Genomic DNA, 15,413 nt, shown 5'->3' with positions numbered 1-15,413 from the left:
GGACCGGAGGCGTCTGTGGACAGTGGGATAAACTGAGGCACGTTCCGGGGCGCACGGACTAGTCCGGCAGGTGCCGCGGGGGAGTGCAGAGAAGCCTAGGTGTGCAGGACCCTGACCTCCTCCACCCCTCCCCCCCACCCCCCGCTGGCGGGCAAGATCGGGCCTCTCTCCAGCTGGCCCTGTGGCCTCCGTCAGGGCCTTGTAGCTTTTTGGGGGTATCTGACCATTAGATCAACCTCTTCCAGCGCTGTGCGTGATGGTCCTAGGACCGGAGCCTAGGTGTCTGCTGATGTCAAGTCAGGGGTGATGGGGAATGAATGAATGAATGAAGCTGGCAGAGGAGTGAATCTCCCTGTGGGAGCTGGTGGGGAGGTAGAGTTGACAGGAGCCCCCACAGGAGGCAGGCAAGAGACACTAGTCTCCTCTAAGAGAATGGAGTATCGCTGTCTCCTGCTCACATCATCCTTCTCCCGGGGAGGAAACTCCCCAGAGAGGAGACTGGGTTTTAATTTTGTGACTACAATACTATTGAAATATTTTTAATCATGTGCATATATTACTTTTACAATTAAAGCCGACTTCTAAAAGTTTTAATGCCCCCTTTTTACATTCCACAAGCATTTTGAATTCCACAAAACTAGTGTGGGCTGGAAATTGTTAGTTGGGGTATGGAGTTACAAGATAGATCTCCTTCCCTGGGGCCTCCTTTTTGCCCAGCACCCTCTGCCCTGCTCCTCCTGGAGCAGGCTCTCCTGCACTGCTCTGGGGCAGGGCAGAGGAGCTGTCAGCAGATTTGATGTCCACCTCTTTTCAAGGGACCTTGATATCTGCTTTGCCTGAGACCTGCACAGAACACTGGCCTGGAGGCAGAGGCAAAGTGCTGAGCCCTATGTGAAAAGGTCAGCCAGTCAGTCCTCCCCTTGGAAATCTGAGCCAGAGAGACCAGGGTGCTGCCCCAGCCCAAGTTACCATAGGAGGAAAAGGAAAGAGTTGCTCAAAGCCCTCCTTGAGCACCCACACCCTAGGGGCAGGATGCTGGGAGGGGTCAGTGTGTGTTTCCTGAGGTGTGTCCAAGGCTGTCAGCTCCCCTGTACAAATGGGATGTGTCAGCGTCCACAGGTGTGTCCCAAGTGATCACGCGTCAGGAAGCATCCATCTTAAACATCACTGTCATGGCATATCTGTGTATTCTGTGCCAGGCAAGATCAGAGCTATATCTGAGTGTCAGTGTCAGTATCCAGGCACCTTGATGTCAGATGCATGGTAGGTATGTATCTGAATCTTAGCATGTTGTCCAGGCTGTGGCATGTTCATGTGTGAGTACCTGCATGCAGGATGTGAGGACCAACCGTTTTTCATGTGTATCTAGATGTTGGGGTGTTATATAATTTGGTTTGTATTGGGGCTGTGCTCTCTTGTTTCTGTATGTTAGGGGGTCATTGTTATGCATGAGTACTTGTATGTTTGGGTAATTGTATGTATGTGGGGGTGTTGTTAAATATCTCTGTGCATATCACTGTGTCTGGCCAAATACACAGTGTGTTTGTGTGTTGGAGCACACAGTGCATGTCTGGCTATGTCATTGCATGTGTGTGTTACATCTGTGTTCCTGTTCCTGCTATGTATCTGGTTGATGAGTGGGTGCCACGGTATATGTGCTGCTTGTCAGGGTACTTCCCTGTGTAGAAGGTTGGGTAGTGAGTCCCTACAGATGATCGTGTCAGAATGTTGAATGTGTGAGTGAACATTCCTTATTTGGAATATGGGTCTTTATAGATATGAGTAAGGATCCTGAGATGAAGTCAACCTGGGTTACCCAGCTGGGCCCCAATCCAATCATCCTTACAAGAAGGAGACAGGGAGATTTCAGAGACAGAAGAAAGGTGATATGACCACAGAAACAGATGGGAGTGGTGTGTCCTTGATTCCTATAATCCCAGATAGCAACCAGAGGCTGGAAGAGCAAGGAAAGGTGCCCTTCTGCACTCACAAAGGGAATATGATTTAGTCTTCAGAACTGAATCCCTTTCTCCCTTCTGATCCAACACAGGGCCTTGAGCCTGCTAAGCACATACTCTACCACTGTGTAACCCCTAGACTCTGAATCAAAGTTTTCTTTTTGAATTCAGCCAGTGGATGCTCCTTTGTTACAGGAACCTCACACACCACGTATCTGGGCTGTGGCTCTGAGCATGTCAGGGGCCTTGTGTCCATCACTGGGTACCATTCACCAAGAGTGCCTACCTGATGCCTCTTGTCCCAGGTGCCCTGGGATTGACCAGCAGCGCCTCCAGGAAGGGATACCACTGCCCCCTGGTGGTACCAGAGCCAGGCTGTTGGGCTGGACACCCCTTCCTCCCAGACCTAGTACTGTTGGCACTTGAGAACAGGTTTATTTCTGATTTTTTGTTAGAATATAAAAAAAGTGAATGAAAAACAAGGAAGACAATACAGGATCACAGGGTGGGCAAGACAGGAGGGGAAAAGGCAGAGATGGGCCTTCTGGCTGAAGACTGATAGCACAAGGTTTTGGGGGATACTCAGGGCAGCCAGACATGACAAGGAAGCTCCCTGTGGGTGCAGACACATGGGATGGGAGGCACCAGGCCAGTTGCCCAAATTCACTCAGGACCTGCAGTGACCAATCCTGAGTCCTGAGGCCAGCTCAGGTCACAGAGAGAGGACTGGAGGCTTAGCCTCAACTGTCCCTGAGATTGTCAAGAGTCCCCGTGGGTGTGGGAAGGGGCAGAGGGCAAGAGGTTGTGGGCTGCCAGGGCTGCCCTCACTGTCCCTCTGCCGGGCAGCACCAGCCCCAGACTACCCAGGGAAGGGTTGCTTAGACGTCTGGCGGCAGAGGTGGAGCACAGTCCTCAGGACAGTCTCTCCTATGAATCCAGGTTTTCTTGGGAAAGCAGCAAGTGCGATGTTTTCTTGAAGATGTTCTCGTAAGTGCAAATACACAGAGACGATGCTTAAAACCAGACTTTCCCAAAAGTGGGCCTAGAGCACACTGACTCCAGCAGGCTCAGGGTGAGGAGTTGCCTGCACAGGGCTGCTGTCCTCACTGTTCTGTGCTCTGTCTTCGGGGCTGAGGCAACCAGGGCCTCTCAGCTTCAGTGCTCATAAATAGATACAGGTTTGGCCAGGGTGGCGATAGAATTAGCAAGGTGCTCTGCATGGGTCCCTGCCTGGCCCTGCTGATGACTGTTACTCTGGACATAGGTTGTGCCTGCTGGGTTCTGGCAGGGGCAGGGAGAAACACAAGTCAAAGGGAGCCAAGGCAGTTTGTCCCACAGTGTGGCTGGCCTGGCAATGCTGTGAGGATATGGAACTGGACAAGTGAACAGAGATGCATGACTCAGGCAAAGGGGGACAGTCACACAGTAAAGGGAACATAAATAAACAGACTCCCTGGGAGTCTGGGGGTCATTTGAACCCCACTCTGGCTCCAGGCAGCTGCCCCACATGTTGCCAGCAGTGCCAGGGAGTGGGCTCATGTCCCAGGAGGAGGGGTCACAGATAAGCAGCCCAGGCCATGGCCTGGCTGCCCAACCACAGGTGCTTGAAGGTGGAGGTCTGTCCACTAGGCTGGACTTGGTATCCTGTGGGGTTCGAGAGGGTCTGTGGGGCCAGCTTGTCCTCATCCTTGGCCGTAGGCTCTGGTCACAGTGCTGGGGTCTGGTTCAAGCCTTGGCAGCAGCTAGGATATGTTTCCAAAGGAAGCTGTAGGATGCATGGAAGTAAGGGAGAGGCAGGTCCCTGCCACATCCCAGGATGGCCCTTACTAGGGCTCCCAAGCACCCTCCTGCAGTCAAGCCACTTACCTGTACTCTCAGTGCCCCCCCATGCTGGCTCCTCCCACTGACCTTGGCTGAGCAGCTGCAGGCTCCGACCCTCCTCTCGCACCTGCAGGCGGAGCACCTGTTGCAGCACCTCTTGCCTCTGGGCCTCCTGCACCAGCCCCATCCTCTGTAGCTTCTCTGCATTTAGCCGCAGAAGAGCTCGGCCTGAGGGAGGGAAGAGGGTCCAACAGAGGCTATCAGAGGCTGAGGCAGATCACAAGTTCCTGGTCAGCCGGCATAACTTAGCCAGACTTTGTCTCACAATAAAAAATAAAAAGGGCTGGGATGTAGCTCAGTGGTAGGGCATTTTAGGGCTCAATTCCCAGTACCAAAGACAAAGACACACACAGACACAGAATGAAAGGAAAAGAAAGAAAGAAAGGGCACAGGGAGTCTCAGAGAAAGATTCAGAGAGAATTGGAGGGAGAAGCAGAGAGAGAATCATGATAAGCAGCAGATGGAGGCCAAGTGGAAGATGTCAGAAGACAGTGCAGATACAGAGACTCCGAGGACCCCAGGGAAGGTTGCCTCAGAGGAGCACCGACAGGTGGAGAAACAACTGCAGACTGCAGGCACTTGGTAGGGGAGGAGGCTCTTTGGGCATCCAGCTCCTGTCCTGCCCAGACTCCACCATACCAGTGATGGCATGCTGGGAGAAGGCCTCGACGTAGACGAGGTAGTTGTGGGGACAGTGTTTCTTAAGCCACTTGCAGACGTCCTGCTGGCTCCAGAGGACCACAGGCCGCGTCAGGCCACTCAGCGAGGGGCTTGTGTGGTACAGGCCATAGTGGTCAGAGTACAGCCGGCCCTGTAGGGGAAGTGGGTGACAGATAGAGGGAGGGTGGCAGAGCAGGGAAGGTAGGGACTGAGGTGGGTGGGGTAGGTGGGTGGGTACCTGGGGGGTCTCTGTGCCAGGCTGCTGCAGGAGTTTGATCGGCCTGCTGCTGGAAGCCCTCTGGCTACGGGAATCATGCCATGTGAGGCTGGTGCCTGGCGTCCGAGGCAGGTGGCAGGGGATACTTTCGGCTGACACTGTGTGCTCCAGGAGAGTCCGGCAGAAGCTGAAGTGAGCAGTGGCTGTGTGCAGGGGTGCCTGGTCAGAGTGGTCAGGAGCAGGCCCAAAGGCTCTTTCCCCAAGAGCCACTTCCTTGCCTAACCTATTTCCCCTCTACCAAAGAGGGAGCCAATTCCTCAAGGAGGACAAATCAAGTCCCCAAAGGCAGAAGAATATGTGCAAAATAAGGATCCTCCTCCCTAGCCCCAAGATGGAGAGCTGAGAATACCGCTTCCCTTGCAAGCCTGCAGCCCTCACACTGACAGTCAGGATGGGTTCTGCTAGATTGGAGGACATGCCTCCCAGGGAGCCTGAGACCTATAACCAGGTGAGGGGCGATCCCAGGACCACCTTGACCTTATGCACACAAGCCTCATACATGTCACATAGACCAGCATACACACAGGACATATCTTTGAGGAAAAAGCCTGGCTCCTGTATCATTGGAGGCACTCTGTGGAGAAGTCTGGTTAAGGTTCCTGCCTGCCCATCGCCACTGAAGGCACCCAGTTTATACAGCCATATCTGGCATTTGAGGCTTGTCTCCTGCCTGGCTGAGCTCACCAACTATGACTCATGGTCAAAAAGGCCTGAACTGGGAAAGCTGGCAACTGGGACTCCCAGGCTTTCCTGCTCTGCTGCTTCCACAGGGCCCAACCAGGACAACAGTGTGACTGGCAGGTGCTCACCAGAAATGGCTGGTCAGCACAGCCCTCTTCCCACACCAACTTTGATACATCCTATGTTTTACTGTTACAACCACCTCTGGGGTCACTGCTGACAGAAGTCTGGGGAGGGTGACTAGTCTTGATAGGACCTCTCCCACCTGGGGTGGGATCCCTAAGGCACATGATCCATAAATGTGGCAAATGGTGTCTTGGGGAGGGGAGAAAGGAAGGTGGGCTCAGGCTCTCCTAAATCTCTGCACACATCCAGGCCCTGGGTGGGCAGGCAGAATGAGATTCCCAGGGCCCACCCCAAGGTGTAGCATGAGATCCTCTTTCCTTGATAGCCATCCCCTCTACACTGGGGCAGGGTTTGGTGGTGTCAAGGAGGTATAAGTAATGGGTGTACCCATTCTACTGAAACCTTGGTAAGACTCCTGAGGCTTAGCTTCTTCCTCCCCCATTTTTGGAATTTTGAACTGGACCCTTGGTGACTTTAAATTTGAGGCCTAAGGACAGACAGCAGGTGTGTGGCTACTGCCCCAAAGTGATGTCTAGTACATGGGGAAAGATTGATTCTGAACCTGCACCTTCCAGGAGGCAGGCCAGGTCGTCTCAGGTTTCCACAGGGCCTTTGCCCTAGGGTAGGAGCAGCTCTGGGGAACCAGTCCAACGCCTCTGCCGGCACTGCACCTGCCGGGCCAGCGGAGCCCCGCCCATTTCCTGCTGGCAGTACAGAAGGATCGGTTCCTCCCTGCCCCAACATCAATTCCAAAAGGAAATTTGGGGTTGTGATCTCAACCCCTTGTCGACCCCACTGCTGGGGCTGGGGAGGGTTTTCTACGCATTCGGAAGGAAGGGGTGACCCCAGTGTGCCTCCAGCATGGACACAGAAGCCCTGGCCTGTCATCCCCCACCCCAAGCCAAAGGTGCGCCGATATCGAAGGCCTGAGGTTGGCCAACCAATCCCCCGCGGAGCAGGACAAAGGCCACCGCACCCCGTTAGGTCAGATCGCCCCCCCCCCCCGCAGTTGCCGATGCTGGAAGCCCGCAGGGTCCAGCCCCCCACCCCCTTGCCTCTTGGACCCGTGTCCCGCAGCCCCGCGACATTCCTGCTTCCCAGTCCAGCCCGTGCTCACCGTCCACATCGCGGCGCTCCCCTAAGGCAGCGCGCACAGCCCCGGCGCGGCCTCGCGGGGGGCTCAGCTTGGACCTCAGCTCGGTGAACATGGGGCCGGCGGGTGCCGGGCCCGCGCACACGCCCCTCACTGAGTGCAGGGCGGCCAGTGTGACCGGCGGGTAACGCGCGTCGCCGTCCCACCCCGCCCCGCCCGCGCCGGCCCCGAGCCCGAGCCGGTCCCTGTGGCCGGCGAGTCTGCGCGGCGAGGCACCTGCCGCCGGGCCCAGTGCGCCGGGCGCGCTCCGGGAGCTCGGAGGTGTGTCGGCGGCGCGCGGGCTGCTTTTGCGGAGGGTGTCCGCCAGGGTTAAGGGCTTCCGTTCTCACCTGGGCACTGACCACTTGCTGAAGGTCCTCTGAGGCAGGCAAGCGAAGAGCTGTGGGTCTCCTATGTGTTGGGGGATTCAGGACCCCCTACCTACTCTTGGTGTTTTCTATCCGCGGAGGTCCTGGCCAAGGAGAGACGAACACTTCGCGCTCTCCAATCTCGTGAATTGGCTGCCCAGCCTCGGTACTAGGGAGTAAAATCAGAGTCAAGCTCCCTACCACTGGATTACACCCCAGCCCTTTTAATACTTGGATTTTGTTTTTGGACTGGGGAGGTAGCTTAGGGGTTCAGGTTGTCCTGGAACTGATGATCCTCCTTCTGCCTATGAGTAGCTGGAATTACAAGGGGTGCACTACCGCCCTAGGCTACTGACTTTCTTTAGCGGGGCACACTCAGAGGTTTCTCCCTCAAATGCGCTCTTGCTTGCCCAGAGAAGCCAGGTTGACCCTCACCCCAATCACATCTGTAGACTTCCTTGTGGCTCTCCTCTTCCCTGTGTAACCAATCTCTGAATCTGGCTCTGAACTCTATAACCGAAAATGGGGTTGGCTGGGGAGGTTGGAGAGGAGCTCCAAGGACTGACAGTCAGGGCTGAAGTGTTTGCTCTAGAACCGCACTGAGAAGGGCTAACTGTGTTTGCCAGGTCCAGCAAAAGGCCAGGTTGCCACCAGCAGTTTTTGCCTGTTGTGCCCAAGAGCCTGAGTGCTCTCCCCTGGTGTTGGTAGGGTTGGTGTCTCGTAGCAGGGGCAGAGTTGCACTGGATAGGCAAAAATGTGTGCAGAGGAGTGGGGTGCATCAATCCAAGGCAAGGTCACAGAGGAGTCCACACTTTTGTGACGCCAGCCTACACACAGGGAGAGGTGCATTCACTTCTTTTCCTCAGCCTTGCAGGACCACAGGGGACGGTGCCCTAGGGTGGCCCAGGACCCGGGCGCGAAGCGCGCCCGCTGTTCCCCACCAGCTCTGCACAGCAGGACAGGTGCGACGGGATCTGCGAGGGGCAGGACGGCCCCAGGGACCGCGCCCGGGCCCCGCACTCACAGGACGCGGAGCGCGGGCGGTCCTGATCTCTCGGGGCCGCCCACGCCGCCCACGCCGCCCCCGCGCCACAGGCAGGCTCTCGCGAGCCCGCGCCCGCCGCAGGCGCGCCCCGCAACCGCAACCGGAAGCGCTGCGGCATGGACTTCCGCCCGAGAGTCAGGAGGGCGGGGCCGCGCGCTTTGCTTCCGGGACGCGGGTGACGTGACGGACGCGACGCTTCCTGCGGCAGCGACCGAGACGTCTGCGGTGTTTCGCGCCCGGAGGCTGCTTTTTTGCCCTGCTCCGCCGCGGGCACCTCCGCTGCCATGAACAAGAAGAAGAAGCCATTCCTGGGCATGCCCGCGCCCCTCGGCTACGTGCCGGGGCTGGGCCGGGGGTGAGGCCTGGGGCGGCGCGCGGGGCGCGGGAGGGGGTCCCGGAGGAGGACCGTGCTGGCTGCCCGCGTTTCTCCCTGGACGCAGGACGAGGAAGATGCACCGAAAATAAATTAGGGTCCGCTGCCAGTCTGCAGCCTGCTGGACGGTCTGATTTAATCCGTGTAGGTCGCAGACCTGGCCGTGAGCCTTGCCTGCCACTAGGAGCTGTGACTTGAGACTTAACCACCCCGGGCCCTGAGCCCGCGTTTTGGTGTCTAAAATGGATATTGACGGCATGCAAGTCAACCGTGAGGAGTAGATAAGGTCCTGATGTGAAGTAGGAGCACGTTAGCCCTTCCTTGCTTTAAGCACGACTGATCTTTTCTATTTAGTATTGGTCACTTTAGGTTGTCTGTTCAGTCTCAGCTCCTGGGGGCAGGCGGGCTGGTGCCTGGGTGACCCATGCCTGCCTCACAGATGACCACCGTTACTTATTGGATAAATAAGCAGTTCTTAGAGTTCTTCTTGGTTATCTGAAGCAAAAAGTGGGTCTCATTTGGTAGTGGTATCAAAAACTGCCCCAGGGGCACACAGAACACAGGTGTGTCACCATTTTCAGAGGGCCAGCAGTTTATCAGAGGAAGTTTGATGCTTGTATAACTAAGTATATGAAGAGGAACAGATTTAGAACGTGGGGATTCCAGAGATTAGAAAAAGGTAGATTTGAATGTATCAGATGTGGCAGAACTAGAAGAGAAACTGGCATTTTGTGTGTAGGCAGTTAAAGGGTTAAAAAATGGAAGGATCAAAGGAAAACCAGGGGACAGCAAGGAGACCAAAGTGAGTGAAATGGAGCTGTAGGAGGTCAAAGAGGCCTGTAGGCTTCAGAGAGCCTGTGATACCAAAGAATGCCTCAGTCAGAACTGTGTTTTGGGAATAATCATCTGGTAGAGCAATACAAAGATTAGGAGTAAGTATGGCCAGCTGGTTTGCCAGTTGTGGTGTAATTTGAGGAGGGGGGGATTTGGAGGTAGGATCAGTAGTACTTGAGGGTCGGTGGGGTGGAGAAGACTGAAGAGGGAGGTTAAGATGATGTTTTGATGCCTGGGACTACACTGCTGCTATTAACAGCAGGGACAGCTGAGAGTAGCTGCAGGATCCAGAGAGGGCCTTGGTTTGACCTAGTTGGATGGGAGTGCTCAGCGGGCTGTTGGAAATGTGAGGCTGGGACTTGGGAGGAGTGAGATCTGAGACCTGGTAATTCACATGGAGGAGAAAGGGACAAACCTTGGAGTGATGGTGGGGGTTGGGGTGGAAACATAAGGCAAGCAGAGAAGATCAGTGGTGCTCAGCATGGTTAGAAAGCATGGTTTACTGCCAGCAGAATGTTTGGAAATTCTCAGAGGTGTTAGAAAAAGAGATGTTACTATAGGACCATTTAGGTAATGGGCATCTTCCTGCAGTGCCACTGGTTTCACCACCCGGTCAGACATTGGGCCGGCCCGGGATGCGAATGATCCTGTGGATGATCGCCATGCACCACCAGGCAAGAGAACAGTGGGGGACCAGATGAAGAAAAACCAGGCAGCTGATGATGATGATGAAGATCTGAACGACACCAACTATGATGAGGTGACTTTTGTGGGGCTTCTGTGCTGCCTTCCGCCAGTCAGAAGGGCTGACTGGCTTCCATGATGAGGTGCTCCGATTCATAGATTCCTTTAACTGTGTGAGAAGGGAACAGTAAAAACAGACATGAGCCTCTTTTTCATATTTTCAGAAGAGATGTACTTACAAATGTCTGAATGTCCTATTGGTACATTGCCCTGCTGGTCATTAATGATGGTGTTGGTGTTTACTTGATCTGGCTTCAGTGCCTGCCCCTTAGCTCGTGGTTCAGTTGAGTTTTTCTAGATGGCTTCTTTTTTTTTTTTAATATTTATTTTTTAGTTATCGGCGGACATAACATCTTTGTTTTATGTGGTGCTGAGCATCGAACCCGGGCCGCATGCATGCCAGGCGAGCGCGCTACTGCTTGAGCCACATCCCCAGCCCTCTAGATGGCTTCTAATAAGTGATGTCTTTCCTCCTACGAAAATATTTTTTTTTAAGATGGATGTGATTTTTTTTTGAATTTTTCAAATATTTATTTATTTTTTTTAGTTATTGGCGGACACAACATCTTTGTTGGTATGTGGTGCTGAGGATCGAACCCAGGCCGCACGCATGCCAGGCGAGCGCACTACCGCTTGAGCCACATCCCCAGCCCTGGATGTGATTTTTTTTTTAATACCTTTATTTTGTTTATTTATTTTTATGTGGTGCTGAGGATTGAACCTAGTGCCTTGCACATGCTAGGCAAGCACTCTACCACTGAGCCATAGCTCCAGCTCCTAGGAAAATAATTTTTATGGAACTTTAACTTTGAAATCAGTCTTTTCTTTTTTCCTCCTTCCTTCCCTCCTTTCCTTCCTTCTCCAGGAGTGCTCTACCACTAAGCAACATTCCTAACCCTTTTTATTTTTTTGAGACAAGGTTTTACTAAGTTGCCAAGGCTGGCGTTGACCTTGTTATACTCCTGCCTTAGCCTCTTGTGTCACTGGGATTATAGGAGTGTACTACTGTGCTTGGCAGAAATAATTTTAAACTTTAAGTTCTTGCTAAAATAGTACCAACAGAAGTAAAAAAAAAAAAAAAAAAGTTCCTAAAACTCTTCACTAAGCTCCTTTTCATCCATGTTCCATTATCTTAATACAGCTACTGAGACCTGGAAATTAATGTTGGCCCCATAGTGCTCACTCATCTACAGCTCTTGTTTGAATTGTACACTGTTTCCATAAATGTCCTTTTCCTGGCATGGGACCCGTTCCAGGATTCCCCATCACATTTAGTCTTTTTAGTCTCTTCCAGCTAGACCAGCTCCTCTGTCTCTCACGCCCTTGGCACTTGAAGAGTATTGATCAGTTGGCTATAGATTGGCTCTCAATTTGGGTTTGTCCTATAAAAAGCAGTTGGCAAGTAATTTACATCTGAAAAGTCCTTTGAGTTGGTGGGATTATGTTCAAGGGAGCACTGACTCTTTTAATATATTGTTTGGTTCTTAGTTTAATGGCTATGCTGGGAGCCTCTTTTCCAGTGGGCCCTATGAGAAAGATGATGAGGAAGCGGATGCTATTTATGCAGCTCTGGATAAAAGGATGGATGAAAGAAGAAAAGAAAGAAGGTAAATTAATGCTGTTTTTATCTGACAGAATAAGTTTTGCACTGACTTTAGACTAAGAGAAGAGTTGTAGGATTAGTATGTATCAGCTTAGCTTCAAGGCAGCATGGGTCTTGGTCTGGGTCAGCTGGGTCTGGGGGCTACAGTGAAGCTTAAGAACTCTATAGCCTGAATACCCCTCAAATCAGAATTTGGGGTATTACTTTGACTAGACATTAGAGTTATCCATGAAATGGAGAGTGATGTTGATTAACCCATGTTAAATAATTTGAAAATGAATATACAGATTTTATGGTAGTTGTGGTTTGGAAACTTGTTCCACATGTCAGTGTTGTATGTGGCTATAGGGTTGGGAGTGATTTAACCAAGTTGGGCTGGTGGGAGGTGCAGACATCAGGAAGTCTATGAGAAGCAGGCTTTGGATAGAGGTTCCTATGGTGCCAACTCAGGCAAGCTCTGTCCTTGGTACCTGTTGGAGAGGAGACTTTCTCTGCAGGCCTCTGAGGTGGGTGTTCTGCATCTCTGTTGTTGATGTTACTTCAGTGTACCAATTGATGTGGCAGCTTTCTGAATCCTTTGTCCTTATTCTGGGGAACTTAGTGAAGTAAACATAAGATGCTACAATGTATAAAAAGGCATTATATTGGTTTGCAAGTTTCTAATTTATTGTAATAGGAAGTTACATTTTTACCTGTGTTTGGTGGTACATGCCAGTAATCCTAGGTGCATGGGAGGCTGAGGCAGGAAGATCATAAATTCAGGGCTAGCCTGGGCAACTTAATGAGACCTTGTCTCAAATTAAAAAGGATTGGGGGGTGTAGCTCAGCGGTAGAGTGTTTGCCTAGCTTGGGTTCAATACCTAGTGCAAGGGTAAAAACAAACAAACAAACAAAACCCCCCAAATTTCTTATTATAGAGGATTAGAAAAATGAGATGAAGTATGTTTCTTTATAAGCCCAGAAAGTAACTATTAATACTTCTTTTTTCTCTTTCTATTGCTTTTTGTTTTTGGTGGTGCTGGGGATCAAAACCAGGGGTTTGCACATGCTAGGTAAGCACTCTGCCACTAAGCTGCACCCCTTGCCTTTTTTGTTGTTTTTCTTTCTTTCTCTCTCTTTTTTTCCCCCCCAGTACTGGTGATGGAACCCAGGGCATCACACATGCAAGGCAGGAACTCTACTGCTGAGCCACATCCCTAGCCCTTTTAAAATTTTTGTTTTGGGATAGGGCCTCGCTAAGTTGCCTAGGCAGGGCAACTAGCTTTGGGGCTGGTCTCGAACTTGCATTTCTACTGACTTAGCCTCTTGAGTAGCCAGGATTACAGGGTTCTGCCACCATGCCCTGCTCCTTCAGTCCATTTATCAGATTACATATAAATTCCTACCAATTTATGTTCCTACCAAAGGATGTTTTCCTTTTTCTTTATAGAGGAAAATTTAAATCTCATTTTAAAAAGTTGTAGCTAGTTGGTTCATATCAACTCCTGGTAGATTGATTTGGTTTGTCTAAGCTTAGTTCTAAATGATACATAGCCCTGTGTCCCTGAAAAAGTTATGTGGATGGTGATACAAACCATCTGACCTGGCAGATGGGGCGAGATAAGTTGAGGGCTTTATATATATAGGGACCTCTCATAGTTTTCAGTTTTGCTTTTGAGTTGAACGTTCATAGGCTGGCCTTAGGGAATTTGTGAATTTTAAAGCAGTGAATATACTTGTGTTCAAATGGAAGAATTTATAGATGGTTGCCCTCTAAAAAGGTTTGACTCATGCTTTTCAACATTACAGATGGTATAAAAGCAGTAAGCATTCAATAGAAACTGTACTTTGAATTTTAATCTTTTCTAGAGCTAGCGATAGGTGGCAAGATACTTTCTTGTGATGCTGAGCAGCTCCTGGTCATCCATGCAATCTAAGGAATGACGCCTAGCGCTCTGTGGTGTGTTCTGCAAAGCTCATGTGTTTGGTAGAGTAGGGGTATTACACACTTCTTTTTGCATAGGCAGGTTTATTTAGGAAGGTAGATAGACTTTCAAGGGAGAGTGCGGGCTATCTTGAGAATGAGAAGCACCCATTTACATGGATTTTGACTTGGGAAATTTTCAGCTTGTGATGGGTTTATTGCTACAGAACTCCATTGTAACTCAAGCAACTGTATATCAAAGTAAGATAACTTCTTTTAATTTTATCAAATTTCTGCCTATTTTCATTTGGTAGATAGTTGAATTATTATGTATATAAATGTTTCCATAGTTGCCTTAATATACACTTGACTAAGCAGCTTAGTATGAAAGTATTCTTTTTTGGTGATTTAATTAGGGTATATAACTAGCCAGCTTTGTTTTGGAATGGACACAGTGTTTCTTTCTTTCTTTTTTGGGGGGGGGGGTACCAGAGATTGAACTCAGGCATGAGTTCAATCTTTAGTTCAACCCCTAAGCCGCATCCTAAGCCCTATTTTGTATTTTATTTATTTAGAGACAGGATCTCACTGAGTTGCTTTTGCTGAGGTTGGCTTTGAACTTGTGATCCTCCTGTCTCAGCCTCCCAAGCTGCTGGGATTACAGACATGGGCCCCTAATATTTCTAATGCAGGTACATATTTTATTTCATAGAGAGCAAAGGGAGAAAGAAGAGATTGAGAAGTACCGGATGGAACGCCCTAAAATTCAGCAGCAGTTTTCAGATCTCAAAGTAAGCAGGTGGTGTGGCATGCTGTTTCTTTCTTCTTTTTTTTTTTTTTTTTTTTTAGTGCTGGGAATTGAACCCAGGGCCTCATGTCTGATCTAGGTAAGCTGTCTGCCATAGCCACACCACATCCTCCACCCCTTTTTTGGTAACAGTCTTGTTACATTGCCCAGACTGGTCTCTTTAACTCCTCTCAGCCTCCTGCGTGCTGGGGCTTCAGGTGCCTGTGCCTGGCTGGTGTGTTTCTGATATACCTTGCCTGAGCAAAGGGCCTGGCTGCTTTGCTGTGGAGTTGATGAGATTTTACTAACTGTGCTTTACTTAATTGCTTAGAAGGTTTGTACTTTAGTACATTTAATTATGTGTATGTTTAAAAAACAAAACACCTTTCCTTCACCTATTGCAAAAGGTGGGAACAGTAAACTTATTTTCGTGTAATTTTAACTTCATTTGAATGTAAGATTTTCTTTTTTAAAAAAATTTTTTTAGTTGTAGATGGACACAATACTTTTTTTAAAAAAATTTTTAGTTGTTGTTGGGCCTTTATTTTATTTATTTGTATGTGATGCTGAGAATCGAACCCAGTGCATCACACATGCTAGGCAAGCACACTACCACTGAGCTACAACCCCAGCCCCAACAATACCTTTATTTTATTATTCATCTTGTGAGGTGCTGAGGATCAAACCCAGTGCCTCACATGTGCGAGGCAAGTATTCTGCCACGGAGCCACAACCCCAGCCCTGTAAATAAGGTTTTCTAAACTCTGCCTGTTGGGCTCCCCACTGCCTCCCAGTATTGGGGATCAAACCCAGGGGTGCTCTAACACTAAGTTACATCCTAGCCCCTTTCTTATTTTGAGGCAGGGTCTCCCTAAGTTACCCAGGCTGGCCTGGAACTTTTGATTTTTTTACCTCAGCCTCCTGAGTTGCTGGGATTATAGGTGTGCACCATTGTACCTATGCTTTGATAGAATAATTTATATTTTAATTCCATAGAACAGATCCAATAAATGGATTTCTCTTAAGTGTAGTAGAAGGCCA

The 15,413-nt window shown here is 50.3% G+C and overlaps 2 protein-coding genes across 3 annotated transcripts in view; one reads left to right on the top strand and one right to left on the bottom strand.

Moving 5' to 3' along the window:
* Positions 1 to 2,387: 2,387 nt before the first annotated feature.
* SAMD10 (sterile alpha motif domain containing 10) lies at positions 2,388 to 7,171 on the bottom strand. 2 transcript variants are annotated; one of them, XM_081293305.1, is made up of 5 exons: positions 6,701 to 7,171; positions 4,738 to 4,919; positions 4,479 to 4,650; positions 3,907 to 4,007; positions 2,388 to 3,723 (listed from the first exon to the last, which is right to left on the bottom strand). In XM_081293305.1, the coding sequence occupies exons 1-5, from the start codon at positions 6,789 to 6,791 to the stop codon at positions 3,664 to 3,666; spliced, it is 606 nt and encodes a 201-aa protein (XP_081149431.1). In that variant the 5' UTR covers positions 6,792 to 7,171; the 3' UTR covers positions 2,388 to 3,663. The 2 variants fall into 2 exon arrangements, with proteins under 2 accessions (XP_081149431.1, XP_081149430.1); XM_081293304.1 differs by having other exon boundaries at positions 3,867 to 4,007; positions 6,701 to 7,170.
* Positions 7,172 to 7,995: 824 nt separating this feature from the next.
* The window catches only part of PRPF6 (pre-mRNA processing factor 6), a 46,866-nt gene continuing 39,448 nt past the window's right edge, over positions 7,996 to 15,413 (top strand). The window contains exons 1-4 of the mRNA XM_081289688.1: positions 7,996 to 8,483; positions 9,927 to 10,095; positions 11,568 to 11,686; positions 14,298 to 14,376. Of these exons, the coding sequence (XP_081145814.1) occupies positions 8,413 to 8,483; positions 9,927 to 10,095; positions 11,568 to 11,686; positions 14,298 to 14,376 (438 nt within the window). The 5' untranslated portion in view covers positions 7,996 to 8,412. The remainder of the gene's footprint in view (positions 8,484 to 9,926; positions 10,096 to 11,567; positions 11,687 to 14,297; positions 14,377 to 15,413) is intronic.

Source organism: Spermophilus citellus, assembly GCF_964194105.1.
Source record: "Spermophilus citellus genome assembly, chromosome: 4".
NCBI lineage: Eukaryota > Metazoa > Chordata > Mammalia > Rodentia > Sciuridae > Spermophilus > Spermophilus citellus.
The sequence above is the reverse complement of the archived record's forward strand: the minus strand, read 5'-3'. Positions and strand labels throughout refer to the sequence as shown.

Coding starts and splice junctions, on each gene's coding strand:
- SAMD10 (XM_081293304.1), bottom strand. CDS start 6,791: ATGTTCACCGAGCTGAGGTCCAAGCTGAGCCCCCCGCGAGGCCGCGCC. Junction 4,651..4,737: donor CTGGCACAGAGACCCCCCAG/GTACCCACCCAC, acceptor CTTCCCCTACAG/GGCCGGCTGTACTCTGACCA. Junction 3,724..3,866: donor CCTGCAGCTGCTCAGCCAAG/GTCAGTGGGAGG, acceptor TGCATCCTACAG/CTTCCTTTGGAAACATATCC.